The sequence below is a fragment of the Mustela lutreola genome, chromosome 1 (genome assembly GCF_030435805.1).
Source record: "Mustela lutreola isolate mMusLut2 chromosome 1, mMusLut2.pri, whole genome shotgun sequence".
NCBI classification, from domain to species: Eukaryota; Metazoa; Chordata; class Mammalia; order Carnivora; family Mustelidae; genus Mustela; species Mustela lutreola.
In genome coordinates, this window is record NC_081290.1 from 148786550 (window position 1) to 148811237 (window position 24688).

The following is a 24688-nucleotide window of genomic DNA, read 5'->3' on the forward strand; positions in this document are numbered from 1 at the left end:
ATTATTAATCCTTCGAGCTAACATTTTTTGGTAGACCATGTGTTTCTGTAAAAGATTCTGAGCCCTCCTCGTTCTGCTAACAAGCACACAGGTTAATGACTATTGAAATACATATTTTTTTTTTTCTGAAAATGGAAGGAAAACTACAACAAAGATCATTTTATAGATCCGTTCCGGATACTTGATTGTTGAGAAAATGAAGTTTAAAAAACATTTTTTATCAAGTTGCTCTTAGGGCATTTATTTGCTATATTTATTTTCTTACTGTGTTGGTGACTTTAGGTGAGTATAATAAGAAATTGCATCAAAGCAACTAATTCTGGAGAATTAAGGCAGGTATTTCTAAGAAGAGAAGTGGAAAATTTTGGCCTCAAATAAATTTGGCCACTAATAAGTTTTTGTAAGTGTGCAAGTAGAACGCAACATTTGCAGTTGGGACTTGAATCAAGTATACGCAATTTTTGGAAATTACCTCAAGGACTTTGTTTCTCTAAACAATGCGTTGCCTTCAGTGTTAGATATCCCTGAGTTCTGGCTAGAGTTTAGAGCCTTGGGCTTTAGCCTTTACTTCTTTCGAAAAAAATTTCCACTAAATGCTCCTTTTCTCTGAGAAATAGCTTTTGGAGAAGAAAGACATCTATTTGCCAGAGGCTGAAAATGGTTTTGATAAAGTTCAAATTTTATTTTAATAAGGTCTGTCTCCATAAGCATCTTCTCATTTCGATAACAACAACAACAAAAAGTTATATATACTTTGCTTATACATTTATAATTATTTTTTTTCCCCTTCTCTGACTTTGTTTAAAATTCAAAACACTGGGGCACCTGGGTGGCTCAGTGGGTTAAAGCCTCTGCCTTTGGCTCAGGTCATGATCTCAGGGTCCTGGGATCGAGCCCTGCATTGGGCTCTCTGCTCAGCAGGGAGCCAGCTTCCCCCCCCACCTCTCTGTCTGCCTTTCTGCCTACTTGTGATCTCTCTCTCTCTGTCAAATAAATAAATAAAATCTTTAAAAAACACACACACACACAAAGCACTAAGGTACGGGTTTTAAGAGGTGTTCGATCCTATTCTTGGGTCTTTTTTTCTCCACAACACACTGTCATTTTCTACTTGTTATGCCCTCAGATTATACGTCTTCTCTGCCAAAAGCAAGGCCAAGTAGTGATAAGGACCCTCAGTGGAAAGGAGTGCCAGGTTACAAAGGGACTGCTTATCTTGGCCGCCCCTGAACACAGGGTTCTCATTCTTGGGCATGCTCTTTTCCCCCACATCCTTCAACCTACTATTGACAGTGATCTCCCGCAAATGAAAATTTGCTTCAAACCCTTTATTGTCCTTCCACTGTTTTAAGGATAAAGTCCAAATTCCCTACCAGGGCCCGTGGCACACAGGGCTCTGCTAAGCTCTTCAGCAGTTCCCTTCACTCCCTCTCTGTATTGCTTCTCTTCCCATTTGTGCGACAGCCACTTAGATATTTGCAGATCCCTCAGCAATGTCTCAAATTCCTGGGCATGGCTGGCACTGCTGACTCAGTACCTAAATGTCCACCCAGTCGAAATCCTGGATTTCTTGCAAGATGAGTTCCAAGAACACCCCCCCGAGGTCTTTCGACCTCGTCCTCCTCCCCATAGAATGGACCACAGCGTCTTTGGGGCCATCACTTCACTTCCAGAGAAAACACATTATAAGACTTAGATCAGATCGTTGTGTCTCTTTACTAAGCTGCAATTTCCTTGCTGGGAAGACCATGACTTATCGATTTACTGATTTATTGATTCATTTATTTCTTGTGTTCTTTGTACATAGCGCAAAGTAAGCATGCTAAAACACCTTCATGAACTAATGAGTAAATGAATGAATACCCAAGGTTCCCAGTAACCGAGGGGTCCTTGGAAGATTTCACTAAGCTTTTACCACACCATGCCAAGCACTGGGGACTTGATAGAGTTTGTGGTACAAGGAGTGGAGATAAGAAAGGACCTTCAAAGAGAAATGGTATTGAACTGAGTCCCAAGAAGCAGACAGCTAGGTGAGATGGGGGATGGGAGAGGATACCTCAGACAAAGGGAAGAGGAGGCACAAAGTTGCGGGTATGGGAAATAGTATGGTGCATTTGAGGAACCAAGAGGTGTCTGGCATGGCTGGAGCCTAGAGAAAGAAGATTGAGGGACAAGCCATAAGATGGGGAGACAAGTGGGGGGCTGGAACAGGTGGGGTCTTTTAGGTGTTCAGAAAAGAGGAGGGGGCACCTGCCCATAGATTGAGCATTGCCCTAACTGACTCCTGCAAATCCCCACTCAGGTAGACCATGATGTCCTGTGGAAGAGTTAGGAAACCTGGAGGAGGGCGTATTTGTGTTCACAGACAAAACTCCTCCATGGCTTTGGTTAAATTTTTAACATTTTCAGTCTTTTAACACTTAAAAACTTTGGTATGGATTGTTTTATTTTTCAGTTTTAGATTTTTTTTTCTGTTTTAAAAGTGTGGGGGCGCCTGGGTGGCTCAGTGGGTTAAGCCTCTGCCTTCAGCTCAGGTCATGATCCCAGGGTCCTGGGATCAAGCCCTGCATCGGGCTCTCTGCTCGGCGGGAGGCCTGCTTCCTCCTCTCTCTCTGCCTACTTGTGATCTCTCTCTCTCTCTTTCTGTCAAATAGATAAATAAAACCTTAAAAAATAAGTATGTGCATGTTATTGAAATGTTGAAAATATTTTGTTGCTCGTCTGTGAATGCATTTTTTCAGATATGCTTGTACTCATTCTGTAGGTGCCTCGTTGCCATATGGCTTATTTAATTCATTGTTATTTTATTTTAGATGCAACCTAGAAACTCACTTGGTTGTTCCTCTATAAGAAATTGGCTAAAAATTTATAACTATTAGTATTTCACTAAATACATATTATGTACAAAACACTGTTCTAAGGCTGAGGGGATTCAAAATGAGCTAGCCCTGGAAACTAGCAGCCCTGGAAACAAGTTTTATGTCTCAAAAGAATCCATTTCATGTTCTAAAGTGATTACAAATAATTAATTAAATAATAAATAATTAAATAATTATACTGAACGGAAAGGTGTAAAGGAGATGTAATAATCAAGATATTAAATAATTTTTGTTCATTAGGTATCCTTCTTTATATTTTTACATACTTTCATTGATTCTTAATAAAAAATATTTTTTCCATAATTTTGATTTCAATATTTGTTGAAACTTAAAATTCCTATCATCAGATTATTGTTAAAAATGTTTTTTCTTATATTATCTTTTAAAATCATCACACCTGAGTGTTGAAGATGAACCTAGAGATATCTGCAATTTATCATACTATTTAGTTCATTTTGTAGCAATTGTTTAATACATGTGATGAATCAGGTGGTAGAACCAAGTTGAGCAACAAGATGAAAATTGAATTTATAGGAGAAGAGAAAACATTGCAGATAGTTTGGGGACAATGATTCCTGCCTGCACAGGATTCACTGGTAGCTGGTAGAAAGAGGCAGGTCTTGGTACTCAGTCCTTGAGGAGACTGACCAGAAATGTCAAAGATATTTTTGAGTTCTTTTCTCCAGGAAATGTTGAGCATTTAGCTGAGGTCACAGTATCTCTGGACAATGTCTCTGGACAGGTGCTTGACCACCTCCTCATTGTTGTACCTGAGCACAATTTCCTGTCACTAGAATGTCTCAAAGGAATAAGCAGAGATACATGCCCAGAGTTTAGTATGCTGATGGTTATCTAACAATGCATAAAAATAACATAAATGCTCAAAGTCAGAGACTGATGACAAAACTATGGTACACTCATACGGTGGAATACTATACAGCCATTAAAAATCTTGTCATAGAAGAATATTAAAAAACATAGGGTACATGATTGTAGTATATATATTTTAAACACTATGTACATATTTATACATACTTAAACAAAATGATCCTATATTTAGATGCTTAGCTAAAAGTTCAGATGACTATATGCCATAATGTTTGTTTATTTATTTATTTTTATTGTTTTATGTTTGTCACCATACAGTAGGTCATTAATGTTTGACATAGGGTTCCATGATTTATTGTTTATGCATAACACCCAGTGCTCCATGCAATCCATGCTCTCCTTAATACCCAGCACCAGGCTAACCCACCCCACCACCCCTTCCCCTTATAAAACCCTCAGCTTGTTTCCTGGAGTCCATAGTCTCTCATGGTTCATCTCCCCCTCCAATTTCTCCCCCTTCATTTTTCCCTTTATTTGAGAGAGAGAGATAACGAGAGAGAGAGCATGAGCAGAGGGGAGGGGAGAGGGAGAGGAAGAAGCAGACTCCCTGCTGAGCAGGGAGCCCAACACTGGGGTTATGACCTGAGCTGAAGGAAGACCCTTAAACAACTGAGCCACCCAGGTCCACTGGATTACTTTTGTAATTAAAAAAAAAATCCCATTTAATTTATAAGTCTTATAATTCATAAATTTTATACTTATAAAATTTAAAAATATAATTGTTTTGTTATAAAAATAAATTTATAATATATTTAAAGGGATTTTCAAAGGATGTATGAGAATACACATCTTATATACATGTTTGTGTGTTTATATGTTTTTATTCTAAGGAGTAACCATGGCCTAGAATTCATTGCATCACTTGGTTATCTGGATCCCCAGCCAGTAATCTTGGACTGGAGCCAGTATTTCCTACAGTTCAATTATAATTCTGAAATGCTACTTTTGAAGGAGAAAAAAAAAGCATGGGTGGGGAACCTTGGAATTGACTCACTCTCTATCCAACAAGAAGAAAATTGAATTTAATCATGTCTTGGTTTTAATTTTTACCAGGGAAGTAGAATTGTACCAAGGAGGTGGAGAAAGGGAGGCATGTGACAGAACTTTGGTCTTATGTCATCGTCATGAGTCTCTCCCTTTCTTTTTTTTTTTAATTAAATTTTTAAAATATTTTTTATAAACATATAATGTATTTTTATCCCCAGGGGTACAGGTCTGTGAGTCGCCAGGTTTACACACTTCACAGTCCTCCCCATAGTCTCCCTTTCTTTAACATTGACAATTTCGTGAAGTTATGGAACATGACATGCAAAAGCAGCTTCCAGTCTCTCTTCCCTTTATAAGAATGGCAGCAGTAATAACCAACATGTATGTCACATTCTTTATGTGCCAAGTACTCTACTAACATGTGTATGTAAATGTACATATGTGGAAGAAACTACTTTAGTCCTTACAAGGACATTTTGAGGCAGATTTTAGTGCTTTACACAGGAAATTAAGATACACTTTCTTCATCTGTAAGCCCCTGCTATGTAGAAATTCTGGAGCTGCCACTGAGAGGGACATGGGATAAATTTGCCTTGTATGATATGCTCTAGAGTCCACTCTGTCACCTCATTGCTGATCTTCTTCTCAACTTCTGTTTTCTACAGCCTCGACTCCCCCAGTGAAGCCATCACCTAGCCCTCCTAGTATAAGACAAGCCTCTTCAGATTTTACACACCAACCACCCGCAGACAGGAGAAAAAGTATGTTCATTTTTAAATTTTTTTGTAATTCAAGTATAGTTAATGTACACTATGGTATTAGTTTCAGGTATACAATATAATTATCACAAGAAATGTACTCTAGGGGCACCTGGGTGGCTCAGTGGGTTAAAGCCTCTGCCTTTGGTTCAGGTCATGATCCCAGAGTCTTGGGATCGAGCCCCACATCCGCATCTCTGCTCAGCAGGGAGCCTGCTTCCTCCTTTCTCTCTGCATGCCTCTCTGCCTGCTTGTGATCTCTGTCTGTCAGATAAATAAACAAAATCTTTAAAAAAAAAAAAAAAATATATATATATATATATATATATATATATATACTCTTAACCCCCTTCACCTATTTCACTACTGGTGGAAATGCAAGCTGGTGCCACCACTGTGAAAAAAGCAGTATGGAGTTTCCTCCAAAAATTAAAAAATAGAAATACCATATGACCCAGTAATTCCACTACTGAATATTTACCAGGAGAGGGTGAAAACACTAATTTGAAAATATATATGCATCCTTATGTTTACTGAAGCATTATTTACAGTAGCCAAGATAAGGAAACAGCCCAAGTGTCCATCCATAGATGGAGGGATAAGGAAGATGTGGTCTGTATGTACAATGGAATGTTACTCAGCCCTAAAAAAAGAATGAAATCTTGCCATTTGCAACAATGTGGATGTATCTACAGGGTATAGTGCTAGGTGAAATAAGTCAGTCAGAGAAAAACAACTATCATATGATTTCACTCATACATGAAATTTAGGAAACAAGGAAAAAAAGAGAGAAACAAGAAAAACCAGGTTTGTTTATATTTTAAAATAGTTACCTTTGGAGTTAATTGTTATGATGCAACTCTATTTTTTTATTTTATTATTTTTTTTAATTATTTTTTTATTTTTTGCCATTTGCGACAACATGGATGGAACTAGAGCGTATCATGCTTAGCGAAATAAGTCAAGCAGAGAAAGATGCAACTCTATTTAATTGGACCTGTCACTGTGGCAAAACTGTGACCAACACTGAGAAACAACCCTAAGTAGACACCGTCTCTACTCCAGAGGAATTCTCACCTCTGGAATATCTCACAGAAATAATACTGTGGGCTAAAGAAATTAAAACAATCTAGCAGAGTTCATAAATGCTGACTGTGATCATGAAATGGCGGGCCAGATGGAAGGGATCTCATTGTGCAGTGGTGAGGATGGCCTGGAGTCAAACCATGCAGGGGTCAGCTATCCTACCCGCTGACCCTGAGTGAAGTTCCCCAAGAGGTTTCTGTCCCCTTCATTTTTGGGTCCATAATTCTCATCTTACAGTATTTCTCTAGAGATCAAATAAGAAGATGTATGCAAAATTGCCTCACCCCAAGCCTATCGTAATATCGTAATACATAATACCGTAATGACCTAGTAAATGAGAACTCTAAGTCATGCTGGGTACTGAGAGAAGGGCCATTAGGTCACATTCACTGCCTCTGGCTATTTTTATCAGAAAAAGAGGATAACATCACCAAAGCCAGTTGAAAGTGGAAAGGGAAAGTGTCTCTCGCAGGTGGGTTTAGGCAGGCTACTCCAGATTTTCTTTTTTCCTAAAGATTTTATTTATTTATTTGACAGACAGAGACCACAAGTAGGCAGAGAGGCGGCAGGGGAGGGGAGGGTGGCGCCAGGGGAAGCAGGCTCCCTGCTGAGCAGAGAGCCCGATGTGGGGCTCGATTCTGGGACCCTGAGACCATGACGCAAGCCAAAGGCAGAGGCGCAACCCACTGAGCCACCCAGGTGCCCCAGGCTACTCCAGATTTTTTAAAAAGGCTTAGAAAATACCTTGAGAAGCTGCAGGATCATTAGCTAATAGAAACACGGAGAAAATGCTCTGGGATAAGCGGAAGCAGCAGATTTTAAAAACAGAGACCTGCGAAGGAAAATTAGGCTGAGGGCTGGGAACTAATTATTGGGCTTCTGTGTTCAATGAAACAAACAATCTAATTTTCAAAGTCACTTCAATGTGAAGCCAATTGATGGTGTCCAACTGGAAGGCATTAAAATGTCAAACATAGACAGGCAGCGCTACATGCCCTGAATCCTAGAAATAAAGGCTAGCATTGGGGGCCATTGTAAATGTTTTCATGCATTACCTAATTTCACCCAAAGAGATAGGTATTATAATCTACATTTGCCTAAGAAATTACCAAAGCACAGAGCAATTAAGGAACTTGTCCAAGGCCACATAACTAGTGAGAGAGATTCCTGTGACTGAAACCCCACCTGTTTCGCTCCTGAGCTTGCATACTAACCATAATTCCCACCTGCTATGAAGAAAGAGAGCACAACCCCCAATTAATCTTTAAACATAACCTCTAAAGAATGACCCAATATAACCAAGTCCCTGACGACATGATAACATATGGTGCGATATGTTATTTGTAATAACTAAATTCAAGAAAACGGTAAGGCTGTGGTAGTCTTAGTACTTCGACACATAAAATGGTGTTGGTGACTGCAAAGAAAGTAATGTCATCGGGTTAATACTAGTAGTACCTTAAGCTGCATTGAGGCAGCAATGCTAGAAACTTCTGCAGATAGGGAATCCAGTCCAACTGTTGACAAAAGCTCAGATGAGACACAATAAGGATTTGGATTCAGATGGTGGCTGTGGCCTAAAACTGGAAAATTGATACCTGACATGATCTCTCTTGGGTTTGGGCTGAAACTCATGTGGGGTGATGGCTCATTGGGTCTTCTTTCTTCTCCCCATTTTTTCATATATTTTTAAATGCACTGCTTTTTGTAGACGTCAATAAGTGGTTCTTTCAGTACTTTCTCATACCCTTTCCTTCATTTAAGAAGATGGTTTGCTAATGTCTGATCCATGAATACCTGTTGGGTAGTTGAAAGTAGATAGTGGAATTACTGATGTTAAAACTGACCCATCACCTCAGAAGGTTTACTAGTTAACTGTTTAAAATTGAACAGTAGCTCCCCAAACACAGTTAATAAAAAGAAACCCACTAAACAATAATTCTAATATGGAACTTTAAAGATAGACTCTATGTATTCTGACTTGATTTTGAAATTTTGTGTTTTTAGAAGCAAAGGAACAAATTGTCCACCCTTTCTCTGAACCAGGTATGTTAATACTCAACATAAAATAACAATAATTGCATCTTATATGACACATTGCTAGTTCCAAATGCCGAAGAAAATAAGAAATGCCAATTTTTAACTTTTTAATTTATTTAAAGATTTTATTTGCTTGAGAAAGACAGAGTGTGGGGAGGAGAAGAGGGGAAGGGACAGGAAGAATGAAAGGATCCCAAGCAGACTCCATGTTAACCATGGAGCCCAATGTGGGGTTCCATCTGACCATTCTGAGATCATGACCTGAACTGGAACCAAGAGTCAGAGGCCTAACTGACTGAGCCACCCAGGCACCCCAAGAAGCATCAATTTTTTTTTTAAGATTTTTAAAATTTATTTGACAGAGAGACATGGTGAGAAAGGGAATATAAGCAGGGGGAGTGGGAGAGGGAGAAGCAGGCTTCCCGCTGAGCAGGCAGCCCCATATGGGGCTCAATTCCAGGACCCTGGGATCACGACCCGAGCTGAAGGCTGATGCTTAACGACTGAGGCTCCCCTGGGCCCCCCAAAAAGCATCAGTTTTTAAAACAGAAGAAGGCATATTATTAACTTTCATGATATAAAATTGTAAAGGCAAGCAAAATACGCTCTTTTTAAAATTAAAATATGCATTTCTTATTTTCCTAAATATTTTGGAACTAGCAGTACATAATTTAAACTTTTTTAGCTTTCTAACCAAGCATGGGTACTTGAGAAAAGTCTCATAGGAGCTTATAAAACCATTGAACATCCTTGTTTCCTACTTGTAAAGAAAGCAAGGAGCTTAAAATCATCTGATTACTTGGCACATCTCAGGAATAAATATAAATAAATAAATATATTTTTTTAAGATTTTATTTATTTATTTGACAGAGAGAAATCACAAGTAGACTGAGAGGCAGGCAGAGAGAGAGAGAGAGGGAAGCGGGCTTCCTGCTGAGCAGAGAGCCGGATGCGGGACTCGATCCCAGGACCCTGAGATCATGACCTGAGCCGAACGCAGCGGCTTAACCCACTGAGCCACCCAGGCGCCCATAAATAAATAAATAAATAAAATTAATTTTCAAATAAATAAATATCTCAATCCTGATTCATTCGGGGCCCTATGCCACCACTTTGGGGCTATCCTCCCAGCCCTCTCTGACTGGAGGACTGTCATCCCCACTTCTTAGGTGCTGCTGTGGATCTGGCATTAGTTGATTTATGTGCTCATTTACTATTCGGCCTTTCTAAGCCTCCCTTCACACTTGGCCTGCATCCATTCTTCATACGAGAAAAACGGATTGTAGAACTGAATCACCAACTCATGAGTTAAAGCTACACGGACAGGGGGACACCTGGGTGGCTCAGTTGGTTGGGCAGCTGCCTTCGGCTCAGGTCATGATCCCGGCATCCTGGGATCGAGTCCCGCATCGGGCTTCTTGCTCGGCAGGGAGCCTGCTTCTCCCTCTGCCTCTGCCTGCCATTCTGTCTGCCTGTGCTTGCTCTCTGCCCCCCTCTCTCTCTGATAAATAAATAAAATCTTAAAAAAAAAAAAAAAAAGCTACACGGACAGGAAGGCTGGGCAACACCTGTGGCAAAAAAAAACCCTACATTTACTTTTTAAAAAATAAATAATAAATCTTTCAGTTATAAATGAGCCAAATAAATATGCCCTTTTACTTGTATGTCTAGCCTTCAGTTCTATTTACTTCATTTGAAAGTAGAAGTACTCATGAATAGGCAAGACTACCTATAACTTAAATTTCATTTAAGTTTCAATTTCATTGAAACTTAATGAAACTGTTTCATTAAATTGAAACTGTTTCATTCTCAACATGTAAAAGATTTGAGAAATATTTTTAGTATATATAGTAATATACTATATATATAGTATATTACTATACTAATTAGTATACATATTTTATATACTAGGGTATATTATATTGAGTTTATTTCCTCCAAAACTGCTGATTCAATGATCTCCCCAATACCCTTTGTACATCAAGACATTATTTTCTCTCATAACTTTGAAACTATGAGTTTGTGGTTTCTTCCATATTGCCGCAGAATGTCCACATGGCTTTTCTCCATAATTATGCCTGTGAGGTCCTGTCCAGAACAATAGGAGTGAGTTGAACTCTGGAGACTTGTCATCATTAGATGTGTGACCTTGGACAAAGATGTTAGTACTCAAAGTTCCAGTCTCCCACATGGTTACTGTGAAAAACCTAATTTTTAAAAATATATAACATACATGAAAGTATAATAATGTATTTTCCATAAAATGGTAAAGTGATATTACCCTGATTTTACCTGTTTCATTTTTAAGTTGATATGTGGTAGTTTATCTCATACTTTTATAATTTTCTGTTCTCTTTTTCTCCCTCAGTGATAATAGGGATTATTTATGCAGTGATGCTTGGTATCATTACAGTTATCCTTGCAATTGCCTTCTGTATTAGCCAACTGACAAAGGTGAGAATCCAGTTTTTAATTTTGCTGTAAGTGCTGGTGTGAGCAACTCTATTCCTTTGAGTTCAGATAAACTCAAAGAGAAACTAAACTGCATAAAACTCCATCTTTTTCAGCCATACACGTAAAAGTCATGGCTATTCTAGTGGATTTTTTTTTGCATTTTCCCTATAAAGGAACCCAAAATATAAAACTCTCCCCCAGTTTCTAGTGAAAAATTTTCCAAAGTTTTTGCCTCACTTGATTTAGAATACTTTGATGGATATACATAAAATAGGCAAATTTCCAATTATATATGTACTTTAACTTGTGTTTGCAAAATATTTAAAATAACATGATATATTTACATATGTTTAAAACTTTTGCTATTTTTCAGTCTCATATTTCCTGGTACATATTCATCAAACCCCACCGACATGTTTTCCAACATGGGTGATTGTTTTCATCACTAAAGCTAATTTTAAATCTATGTGACACAGCATTTCAAAGCACATAACCTTTACTCTAACTTGCTACCTAACATGTTTAAAACAAAATTTTGTGTGTGTGTGTTTCTGATGCCATAATTAGAACTGTAATCCTAGATCGTTAGGTATCTGGTCACCAAAGAACGATACGGTTGAGTTATCGTTCATCCTCTCTGCTTGATCTCTCTTTGTGTTCTCCACACCTTAGCCACTATGTATATTCTCTTAAAAAGGCTTATTTAGAGGGGCAACAACTTTGCAATGACAGGGATATAACAACAACTTCTATTAGGTGACTTCTATAATCGTCTAAACGTATGATGGATTATCATTGCTACATGTAAATGTATCTTTTCTAAAGAATACTTCCTAGTAAAAGTCATTGAGAATGTTTGCTGTGATATGAGGGATGTAGTAAAGCTTGAATGTAAGGTAAGTCCTCTGGTCTGCTATACAAATACTGGGGGAAAATCATCTCCTTGTGTTTGGGTGTATATGACAAAATGAGTTGTCTTGTCTCTTGGCTGATGATCTAAAATCAGAAAAGTCACTAAAATACTTAGTAAAATTCAGAGAAAATATTCCATTTGTATATAGAAAAATTGGATCATAATTAGTATGCTAAGAGACCTTACCTCTTTTTAAAAACTTTCCATTTTAACTTTTCATTACAGCAGGGAAATATGAAAGTCAATGTTTGGGGGTAATAATTCATCTATGAAATATCAAATACTATTTGAAAGACAATTATAAGTTGAAATCAGTTTGCAAGTATCTATGAAATTGTGAATTTTTCCAAAAGTAACCTCTACAAAACACATTTTAATCAAGAGAAAACAAACGTTAACCAAAAACAAAAAGATTTGAACTTGAGGCATTTTTCTTTATATGGTCTTAAGTTTTGAAAATTGTGGCATTAATATTTGTCTGATTTTTATTCATAGAAACGTTCACTTCCTGTCCAACATTCGTCCCCAGAAAATGCAGACTTTGAAGTTCTATAGAAACAAGAATCTAGGTTGGTGCTGATATTCTTAATATCGTTTGCCTTTTGGGGAGGGAAATAAATTAGTTACTTCTTTCTGTGTTGGGAGGTTTATGCCCAATTCGTATTCATTTACATTCTATTTCATCAATGTTACCTCTGGAAGATGTTTTTTATGGGAACATTTGTCTTCAGCATAGTGAAATTATCCCTTAGGCACAAAGTTTCTTTTTTATTCTAAAAAAAAAACCTAAAACAAATGCTATAAGTAAAAGCAAAAGTTAAGTTCTTTTGTATACTTCCTATTTTCCAAACTGCAAGGGTGTGTGTTTAGGAGACCCTACAGTGGATATAGTTTAATAGCTCCTGATCTACAGCCAGACCTGGCTTTGAATCCATACTCCAACACTTAACTAGCTGTGTAACCGTGAGCAAGCTTCTACTATGGAGATAATGATAGTTAATGTGGAGATCACTTAATATGGACATAATGATAATGTTTCATGAGGATTAAGTGAGCTACAACAAGTAAGCATTTAGAAGAGTTCTTGACCATTGTAAATGCTCATGCCTGTTAGCTGTAATAAGTGATGTAGGCTCCACACCCAAATGACCTCTGCACAAATGGCCAGTTCCTCGGCCCCAGTTTTTACCTCCACCTGCAGGTGCTAAATAGATACACAACACCTGGAAAACTGCAGGTCAGTTTTGTTCACACAGAGCAGTATTAGCCTACATAGTGGTTTTTAAAAAGAATATTCATTTCCAACTTAAGAAAAATAGGAGACTTTTAGGTTAAAACAAATTAGTTCTCTCTTACAGAAAAAAATAAAATGTAAATTCTAACAGTGTTGGAACCTCTGTACCAGCATGAGAGCAATTCTAAGAATTGCTAAGTAGTGGTTGCTGCCTCAGCTGTTGGTTTAAATACCAAGACAATTCCATTTATTTCATTCATGATGGCCTCTTGTACATTCTTAATGATGAGTATATAGTTCCTGTTAGATGTCACCTGAAGCATAAATCCAAGTGATGTCTATCTTGGCAGATGTCCACCAAGAATGAATCTCTCTCTGTGAGGCTCAAGCAAAAAGGACCTAACCCCCCCTACAAAACTGACTAGGGTTTTTCCATAATTACAAAAACTCATGACAGGGGCACCTGGGTGGCTCAATCAGTTGAGCATCTGACTCTTGGTTTCAGCTCAGGTTATGATCTCAGGATCCTGAAAGCCAGCCCTGCCCGGACTCTGAGCTCAGCGGGGAGTCTGCTTGACATTCTCACTTTCCCCCACCCTCTGCTGTCCCCGTGCTCTCTCTCTCAAATAAATAAATAAAATCTTTTAAAAAATCACGATAGGACTGAAGAACTATAAATTTTTGGATTCTAGTTTTAACCTGGGACTAAGCACCTGTCTTCAAAGGACTTGCTGGGTTTCCTAGAGTTTGGAGTGGCGAAAGAAAGTTTGAAAGATTCACTCCAGCTGCATAACCTATTAGAGCAGGACTTGCCTCATCAAATTATCTTGTGGATTGTCCTGTAAGCTTAACTATGATTATTACATAATTCCTTAGTCCCAGGAAGGTCATGCTTTGTAGAGTAAATTCCATATACAAAGTTCTCAGCAAAAAGGATTAGTAAAACCCCATCGGCTGATACTTAAAGTTTGAAGTCGGGCACAGAACCACTTCATGCACAAGGATACTTTGTTTTAGAACTTGCAGGTAGAGCTAATATCTGTAATTTTTATCTACATAATGCATTATTTTTTTTATGAACATGTTTTATTTTTATTTTTTAAGGCTTTTAATAAAATTTTTTAGTTTTTATAAACATATATTTTTATCCCCAGGGGTACAGGTAATGCATTATTTTTTTTTTAAATGTTCTGATGCTGTTTCTAAACAAAGTGCTTACCACCCAAAACCATGAACATTACCCAAGGCAAGACAAGGCATCTTGGGACAGAAGGACAACATGGCAAATGGCATGGGAGAAGACAGAATATGCTTCAGGGAATTATGTGCATTTCTACATTAGCAAGATGAATGCTTTGGTTCCCAGTTCATGCCTCAAATATATGGAAAAGACAGGGGAAAGTCAGATGAACCAGATTTCAGGCTTTTTTCATTTCCCCATATTGGTGCAAATGAAGTTATTAAGTGTGTCTCAGAAAATTAGTGAAATGGTTATAAAATCTGATCCCATCTCACAGGAAATATTGGGAAATACATAAGAGTTTCTAAAAATACTCTAGTCCTGTTTTTGTAGCATACTGCTGTAAAGGAACATAGAAGTCAAAGACAATAAGAGACAGAGGGACCGTGCCCTATAAATGAGAACTGGAAATGTTAGGGGGTAAAGTATTAATTACTTTAACCCCCTGAATTTTCATGTAGTTTTTGCCTGATAGGAAGTGAGAATAGTTGGATCTGAGTTAGCTGTCCTTGGTGGCGGCTCATTTCTCACAGGAGAATGTTTGGGATACACAGTTCCTCTGATACCCCAAAGGAAGAAAACTGTGGAGAACGCTGTTTTCACAAGAGCAAAAGCTCTTCTCACCCCTTTAATGCACTCTCCAGAAGTAACACAAATTCAACTTTGTAGCCAAGAAAGGTTGAGCATCAGGTTTGATGAAAGAGACCAACCCTGCTCCCTTTCCCCATATGTTAGTATCAGAGAGGAATTTAGATGTGAGGTGCTGTACAGACTTCTCCTTGCTGATGTCCAAGGAACAAAGTTATTCCCATAGAGATTATAGATGAGGGAGATTGCCTTAGGTTCAGAGACCTATATGTAATTTAACTCACGCATCAGTTGCTGCCTTCCCACTATATTCAGCCCCTATACAAGTTTGGTGTTGGCATCTCATCTCTGTAGAAATTAGGAGCAGAGTAATTATGTTTGTGCCTTATCTAAGGCTTTTAGAATAGATTTTCTAAGAATCCTTTCTTTACATGTTTTTCTCTTATAGTGCTAATCTGAAAGAAAATTCCTTTCATTCAATATTTATAGTTATATTCAAGGACAACTCTGAGAATGTAGAATTCTAAAGTGTATTTTATGCATTAATTTCCTGTTTTGCTTAAATAGAACTGTGACTCATACTATTGCTTTTTCCCCCTCTCTATAATCCTCCACAGAAAAGTAATTCACGAGAATCTGATCCTTAAGCCAAATTTTGGAAGAAGTCAAAGACACAAGACTTCAGTCAAATGAAAAACGAACGTGTGAATTACATACTCCAATATATTGTATACCTTCCTACGCAGTACAACTTGAAGATGAAAATTTCATCATAAGGAGTCCAGTGACTCGATGATGGAAAATGTCTCTACTCATTAACATTACAAAATGAAGAGCAATTATTTCCTTTTATGCATGCTTTTGTGTGTTAGTGTTATTTTTATAATTAATTGATTTAGAATTCTGATGCCCAAACTCCAGTTGACTTCGTCTGTAGTTCTTTATGACTTATTCTATTTTATTACAGTTCAGTGATTGTGCTGTCAAATGAAAGGCTTGTAATGTCTGGATGATATTAAGTTCTCATCCCAGAATTCTGAGACTTGTCATTGTTTTAAATATATTAAGGGGACCTGAAATCCTAATATTTCTTTCCACTGCAAGATGGGGTAGTACACTGATGATAATGATATTTTAGTTACACTGATAAGGCTTGTGTTTGGAGATCCCTTACGTACACACGTGCATAAACACATACATTACAGATAACATAGATATAGATGTATAAAATGACATTCACATTCATCCTCCAATGCAAAAATTGACACAAAAAGGTTTTCCCACTTGAAGAGGTGAGATGTTACACATGTGTGAATGACCTATTTCAAGGAATTTGTCTGACAGTCAAGTGTGAACTCTTTTTTTGTTCCACTGGCAGAGTTATTTATATAAGAGGTCATAGAGTCCTGACCTCTTATATAATGACATTTCCTTGCAAACTTAATAATTCTCTAAATGCAGTATAATGAAACTGAGTAACTCTATAAATGCAATAAGAAGGGCAAACTTGACAAGCAGGTGAATATGCTAATAGGTTGTCTTGTATTCTCATTTGAATTCTTTAATCTATCCAGTCCTATTTTCTCTCTAGGAAAGCTTTGAAAATTAGCCTAAATAATCCAAAAGAAATTTCTAGACATTAGACGATTGCTTTGTAACCATAGAGCTATCACTCATTTATAACAAAACTTAAAAAGCAATATAAAAACAGAGAGGTACCCTCCTGTGATTGCCTACTTCCAAATGACTAAAAATCCATGTGGCTTTTTATTGTGTGATAATTAAGTAAATAATATTATGTACATATTTGGGCTCAGCAAGTTCAATTTTTTTAAATAAATTACAAAGTCTAAATTTTAACCTACTTGTTTGTTCTGAGAGGGTTCTTGTGTTAAATTGAAAATAAGGGTGGATTTCTGTTGTTACATATTTTTTAAAGTAGTTTAACCGTATTATTAGGTTAATTTAATCTACTGAATTACTCAAGCACCAAGGCAATTTGAAATGTACTTTTTCAATAAAAACAAAATGTTGAACCAAGTACAAGAGAGTTGGCTTGTCTCTAAAGTAATTTACAAGTCAAAGACAATAGACTAGAGTGGCTGTCCCTTCTCAACAAGAGCAAAAGAACTCAGAGAATAATTAAAGTATGAATTCCTTTAACCTCCTGGAACTCTTCCAGTTAATTTCTCTACACTTCTATCTGTGGACTTTTCACTTTCGCAATTAATGTTTGTAGGAGGAATTTCGTTTACGGTCTTTGTAGTTTAATAATTCAATCAGTCTAAGATTATCATGAAGAAATCTTACCTTGGAGGCTGACATGAACGGTTCATGTTGAATTTCTTAAAATTGAGACCCGAATCAGGGGTGGGAATGAACCTGATAAGAAAATTTGATCCTTCAGTCCATATGTTTGCTTGTGTAGGTGTGAGCAGAGGGTTTCCACGAGGGGAAATGAATGGAGAAAGACGAGAAATTTGTGAAGGAAGAACATGGGGAAGCCACGGAATGACAAGGTGGAAGGGTTATTTCAGTAAACTCATATGCAGCAATAGATCAACAGCCTTCTGGTTTCTTCTCAGTATTTGTCTTATCAAAGGCAGCACATTTCTCATAGGAAATTCCTAAGAGCCAAATGTCATTCAAACAAAAAGCAATACAAAATTCTACCCAGTATCGTGCACAAGCCTGTCACAGCGTCAGTGGTTATCTATGTAATGAGTATCTCGTGTCCTCAGCTCTGTTCAGCAGGTGTATGTGCACGGGCAGCTTCCCGATAACCCGCTTGCAGTTTTTAGATGGAAACATGTAGTCTGAATCCTCACGTCATTTGTGCATCTTGTTTTGTTGTTGCTGTTATTGTTGTGAATTTTTTTTATTGTGTTATGTTAGTCATAAAACAGTACACCGTTAGTTCCTGATGCAGTTTTCCATGACTCATGGTTTGCATATAACCTTTGCTGCTCCATGCAGTCCGTGCCCTCCATGAGACCCAGCACCAGGCTCACCCATCCCTCCCTACCTCCTCCTTTCTAAAACCCGCAGTCTGTTTCCCCGGAGTCCATAGTCTTCTGCTACATTTGCTATGATCTGAATTCTATCCCCTACTTAACTGTGAGTCCTTGGGTGCAGGTACTTTAATTCATTTTTGTGATTCCTGTGAGGCTTCACAAAACCTGCTCTTATTTCAGGATGCTTTTCTTAATATTTAAAATGACATTATTCCTAGTGCTACAAAGGCTTCATCTGGCATGGTATGGAAAGAGAATCGATTTTGGATCCATAGTTCGAACCCTTGCTTGTTTATTCACGCAACTTCAGTTTCCTTATCTGCAATGTGAGGGTAAGACTAACTGTCTTGCAAAAACGTCTTGACATTGGTGTGAAAATGAGGTATGGAGGGCATGCCCAGCACCCAGGAGGTGCTCAATAAATGGCAGCTCTGATTAACATCATCTGTGACGAACTCTTCCTTACTCGCTACCAGCAAGGCAGCATTGAGTTCCATAGCCAATGCACTTTAAATGCCCTGTGGAAATATTTAGCCTTTGAAGGCTGTTCCCACCTTTCTTTTTGCCATATCATTTTTTGTTGGACAAAACAGGAAAGTCAGTATTTCTTTTGTCGCTGGAATATGACAATATGCGTTTTTCACTGAGTAGACGTACGAAACGAAATCCGTTGCCTTTTAGATTTCAGTTGTCATCAGTAGCTTTAAAATGTTACTTGAGAGTAAATTGAAAAGGTAAGTTTGTTTTGAAGACAATAGGTTTAGAAATATAGGTTCTCGGTGATAAAGGAAGTAATTACTAATTTTCATCATTTTTAAAATGTCCAACAAACTCACTCACTCAGTGTAGGTTTTGTAATTGGGGGGTGGGGAAAGCCTTCCCTACTTATACATCTGACTTGCTTTCTTTCTTTTCTTAGAGAATTGGTTGGAAAGCATATGAAGATTCAGAGTGTTATGAAAAACATTTTTGCCATTTGTGCTTAACAGCTAATAATGGAACCAACCTACAATTTAAATATTGTGTAACTTCAAGTGTCAGTTACAGTGTATATAATTTACCAGATAAAAATTTCCTCAAAGTAAGAAGTCAAAAATTTTGGATATTAAACAACTATTAAACTGACAGAAGCATAGCCATTCTTTTTGGAATCACTGATTCTACTGACTTTTAATCCCAGAAAGTTTTGATCATGTTGACACATTCTCTTTGCAACTAATAAATCATTGAACACTACAACAAAAACTTATGATGTACTATATACTGGCTAACTGAACATTTAAAAAAGACACATTCTCTTCAAAAAGAGAATTCTCTTTTCTAATTCTGGGTACTTTCTGGATTCATAAACCTTCCTAAACTGTCTCATCTCCTTAAGTGACCTTGTTGTGATTATAACAATGATTTGTTTCATTTTGCTACCTACATAAATGTGAACATTGGCAGTATATGTCTTTTTTTTTTTTTTTTATTAATTTGACAGAGAGAAATCACAAGTAGACAGAGAGGCAGCCAGAGAGAGAGAGAGAGAGAGAGGGAAGCAGGCTCCCTGCTGAGCAGAGAGCCCGATGCGGGACTCGATCCCAGGACCCTGAGATCATGACCTGAGCCGAAGGCAGCGGCTTAACCCACTGAGCCACCCAGGCGCCCGGCAGTATATGTCTTTTTTTTTTTTTTTTTTTTTTAATATGTTTTAGATTTTAAAGTTTCAGCAGAAACAAGTTTGAATTTTTTTCCTTTTTATTACCATAGCACCATAGTACAATTACGCATTCAAGAAATATTTTGCCATTTAAATTTATTTTAAACACAGGCTTCATGGATAATGATATGTTAATATTTATTGAGCATTTACCATGTGCCAGACACTATTTTAAATGCTTAGTGTGATCTTTACAAAACCCCTGAGCTAGGTACAAGTTTATTCTTGCAAACGTAGAAAATAGTATGTTTACTCCCAACCACCACAACAAAAATAAACATGCATAAGTTAATAAGTTCAGAAAAAATGTGCAGTAATATTCAGTAGTTTCTTTTTTCTTGTTGTTAAGGGGAACTAATTTAATATGAAATGGTACCAACGTTGCAGGATCCTGTTGAATATCTCGAAGCTAGAGCTCTCTGTTAAAATTGAACACCAGCAACATCTTGGCATTGCACCATTGTCCATATCTCATGAAACACATTTGTGGGTGTGCTCGATATGTGCTGTGACTTGGCAAAAATCGTCCTTGAAAATTGAAGGATAAATGTTCAAATAAAGTGCAAAACAGAAAAATTCATCAATAGAATAACTTGGTCTGTACACTTTAAAAGGAAAGTGATCTTATTTTCTTTAATATGCTGTTGACTTAAAAACTATTTTCTCGTATTAAGACATGTATTAGTTTGATGCAATGTTAGGAGCAAGTATATATATGATCTTCCATGAGCTCAACTTATTTCACATCACTTAAATCCTTGTTTGAAAGAATCAGGCTACTTCTTCCTCTTAGAGACCTAAGGAATAGCAGTGTTGGCCCAACAACAGAAGGCAAAAAATCATGCATCTGTTTCCCCCTCACACTAAGTCTTCTAGAAGAGAGTGTTTATTCCCAGATATCTGATAGCCACCCCATTCAGCAGTGGTCGTGCTTCCCACAGGGGCTTATACAGAAAACCCAAAAGGAAAGCAAAAGAAGCTGTCATCTCTCTCACCGGGACCTTTGGAACAAAAGGTACAGGAGTTATGTTGCCCATTTCCCCTGACATATAACAGTTCTTTTCCACTTTTAAAGCTCTATGTAATGATACACAGTCTTCTATGTAATGATAACCATGTCATAATTTTTTAAAAAATCTTTAATTATAATTTGCTTTGATCTCCTCACCTCAGGGTTATTACAAAGGTTCCCATATATGGGAGTCCAAGTTCCCAGCAGTCCCCCCTTATTCTTGTTTAATACAGCTCTATTGCATGACCTCTCGTATCATGTGGTTTACTCTCCTCTTACTTGCAGCGTGTACTGTGAGAGTCTCAAGGGCAATACAAAGGATCTTCACGTCATGGCTCCTCCCCTGAGCTCAGAACAGAGCCTACCACAATGACTCATTATTACTTATATTTCTAGTAACTCTTCTTGAAATCAAAACTTGGATAGACCAAGTGGTGCCTGCGTGGCTTACTTGCTTAAACATCTGATTCTTGATGTCAGCTCCGGTCATCTTAGATTGAACCCTGTCTCTCTCTCCCTCTGTCCCTCCCCTGCGCAACGCATGTTTTCTCTCTTTCCCTCTCAAAAAAAAAAAAAAAAAAAAAAAAAAAAAAATTGAAAGCAAAATCTAGAGTAGACCAAGAGTTCCTTTTTTTTCTTTTTTCTCAAGTTTTCTGCAGACATACTTGGAAATGAGAATAATACTGTGTTTCCTGGTAGTTTGAAAAAGTTTCTTCAAGTGACAAATACCTGATTTTTGGATTTATAAGAATGACTTTTCCCACAATTCTTCTACTAGGATTGGAAAATGGACTTGAATCCTAACTCTTCCGTCTGGTTGCTGACCACTTGGATAGCCCTCTTCCCGTGAGAGATACTTCTCTGTATCCTCAGGACCTGATGTGGTTGTGATTCTAAACCTAATCAGGTTATCCGTTGCCCTCCATCTGAGTCTGAGTATTGTCAATGCCTGAACTTCCTGTTACATTATCTCACCCACTAGAATGTATGTGGTTTTAATTAGAGCAATTTAAGACCCCAAACATAATGATGTTAATACATAGGAAGTTAATTTTTCTGTTCAAGTAATGGTACAGAAATATTGCAGGTCTGTGGGGAACAGAGATTATCCTTCACATAGTCATTCATGGACCTAAGCTGATGGCATCTTTGCCATCGTCAAAATCGGTTTCCAAATTTCCCTTGAAATTACCATTCCAGAAGAGGGAAATAATAAGTAGGAGCACATATGGGATGTTTAATCCACCCCTCCCATGAATTAAGAACCGAAAGGAAGGGATGGGGAATGGCTGCTTCTCGACTCATATTCAATTCTCTACTATTCAGTCACACCACCACACTTAACAGCAAGGGAGTCTGGGAAAACTCAAGCCTTGTGCTCAGGAATAAAAGTAGAACAGATTTTAACGGACAGCTGGCAGTTTCTACCACAACTCATGCCTCTGGTCACGACATACTCATGTATGCCCTTTATTCTCACACACATATCATACTCTTCTCCCCTTTGTTAATGCATACAGCTCAAAGCCCAGGACCTCTTGGTCATATACAGTTTTCTCATCAGGCTGAAAGGTAGTTTCTCCTCATCAGACAACCAACAAGCTAAGAAGTCAAGTTTTCTTCCCACAGCTATATCCAATACACAGTGGTGGAGCTAGGACATCTGCAATAAAAATTAGTCATCCAAAAAGAGATGAATGTGAAACACACATCAGTCATTGGTCCGTGGCACTGAGAGAATCTGATGGGCAAACACTGTGTAGGCTCCTGAGCAGGATATGGAAGTGTCTGTTGTTCTCTATGGCAATACGCTTTGCACTTGGCTTTGCACTGAGTAAGTTCTTCCTGGTCATTAGATTCCATGGCCATATTTGAAGTGAATGTTGTGCCCTGCTTATGAGCTATACAAATTTGGTAGCACATTTTCCAGTGGTGGTAGGGTTGATTTATAGAGAAATAGGAAAAAACTTTTTCAAGCCAGGCTGAAACTTACTGTGGCAACAAAAATCTCCTAGAAAATAAAGTGACTTCTGTTCAGTTTGCTTTCAGTCAGCTCCATTTTCCTGTAACTACATCCAAAGTTATTTCTGAGACAAAATTCTAAATCTTTTCATTTCTTTGTATACTTGCATTAATCCTTGCCTCTAACTTAATGACAGCTTCTTTGAGCCATCTTAAATAATGGGCTATAATGAAAAGCAATATTCTTGATGTGCTCTTAGCCCCAGGGCTGAGTTCTTTGGTTAATGAGAAACATCGATGTCTTTTTCAGTCTTATCTGTCCCACTCTTTTAGGCCGAAAGATTCTTAATTTCTTCTTGGATCAGCCAATTATTTCCTAAACTCATTTTTGTTATAATATTGTTAAAAGCTGTGACAATTAACAAACACTAAAACTTGGGCTCTTTCCAACCATCTCCTAAGCTATAGACACAGAAGGCACATAGTAATCCCTTCCAGGTTATTGTAGACAGCACTCACCAAATAACTTACATCGACATAGTGTGACTAGTCCACTTCCCTAAAGTAATATCTCATTCTTTGTCTCCTGACACCAAGATATTAAATCCATGTCATATATTTCAGGGTTTTGCTATGCATCCCCATTCCTGTATTAGACAGGCTAAATACTACAACAAGTAAGACCAAAATTTTAGGGTTCAGCACAATTAGAGTTCATAATTTTGTTCATATAACTGTCCAGTGTGAATCTGAGAGGGGATGAGAAATGATTTCTGCTCCATACAGTCATTCAGGGTTCTAGGCTTACTGTTCCTCTTGCTCTGCAAAGTCATCTTTCCAATCACCTAGCAGGGGGGAAGAATGGAGGGACATTCCCATGAGTCTTTCTGGGACAGACTGTCAAGTGGGATAATTGGTAACCTTCACTCCCATGCTATTGGCCAGAGTTAGTTGCATGACTATAACTAAAGGTCATGGAAACTAAGATTTGTTTTAGCTGCTATCTTGAGTAATATGTTACACAGGGGCAGTGGTAGTTGACATTATTCTTCCTCTTTTTCTAAAGGGATTATGTCTGAACTTGTGTGCCCATTTAGAATAATGTTTCCTATAATTTTTCACCTATAACCATCATCAACCTTTCCCAGTTGCTGGGGTATTTTTTTTTTCATCATAAGCAGTTGTTGAATCCTATCAATTTTTTTTTATTTCCTAAAGCTATTTACAAAAATTTGTAAATTTTAATCTTTCCTACTCCTGTAATTATCATTTGAGTACAACTGCACCTGATTTCAAGCACTGACTTTGATTTGGCAACTACAAAAGGATTTAGCAACTACTCATTAGAAGCTTCTGTGCAGCATGGAAGTGAAATTGTGCATAGAAATGACTGTAATGAAGGAGAAATCTTGATGCACATTGCCAGTGAAGTACCACAGGTGTTCCAGGAATTGAGATGAAGAAGAAAGATCATGTTCAACTGTAGGTTTCAAGAAAGACTGAAGGGGTTAGAGATGGGAAGTAGACATACAGAAAAGTATGAAGCCTAAAGTAGGAGTCAAGTTTGAGAGAGCAGCCTGGTGGTGGATCAAAGGTACACCCGGGGAACCCTAATGCAAGTCACACCTCTCTAAGTCAGGTCAAAATAGACCTTTCATTCAAGATAACACAATGATCATGGGAGTATATATTTTCTCCTTTCTAAGCCTCCTTCTAATCATAGTAAATGGTAACAAACAAAATTTAAAGAACAGAAGAAAGAATAACAACATATGGATATTTCAGTAAAGATCTGGAAAACTAAAAACAAAAGAGAACAGTAACTGATGAATTAGAAAGGAAGAGGAAATGTGATTTGTGCAATAGAATTTCCCCCCCAAAAAACCCAAATAAGTTCTTTAGAGAATAACAAGACTGCCTGTGTGAATGTT

General features: G+C 37.6%; 1 protein-coding gene and 1 long non-coding RNA gene across 3 annotated transcripts in view; one reads left to right on the forward strand and one right to left on the reverse strand.

Annotated features, from left to right (window-relative positions):
• Window positions 1-17107, forward strand: part of LOC131832964 (glycophorin-A-like) — a 34092-nt gene extending 16985 nt beyond the window's left edge. The window contains exons 3-7 of one of the 2 annotated variants that reach the window (XM_059176213.1): window positions 5420-5515; window positions 8606-8644; window positions 11007-11092; window positions 12501-12574; window positions 15685-17107. In XM_059176213.1, coding sequence (XP_059032196.1) covers window positions 5420-5515; window positions 8606-8644; window positions 11007-11092; window positions 12501-12560 — 281 coding nt within the window. In that variant the 3' untranslated portion in view covers window positions 12561-12574; window positions 15685-17107. The remainder of the gene's footprint in view (window positions 1-5419; window positions 5516-8605; window positions 8645-11006; window positions 11093-12500; window positions 12575-15684) is intronic. The other variant, XM_059176218.1, reaches the window with a different exon arrangement.
• Window positions 1-17746, reverse strand: part of LOC131832977 (uncharacterized) — a 159390-nt gene extending 141644 nt beyond the window's left edge. The window contains exon 1 of the long non-coding RNA XR_009354272.1: window positions 17378-17746. This is a non-coding gene — a long non-coding RNA (uncharacterized LOC131832977). The remainder of the gene's footprint in view (window positions 1-17377) is intronic.
• Between the last annotated feature and the right edge of the window lie 6942 nt (window positions 17747-24688).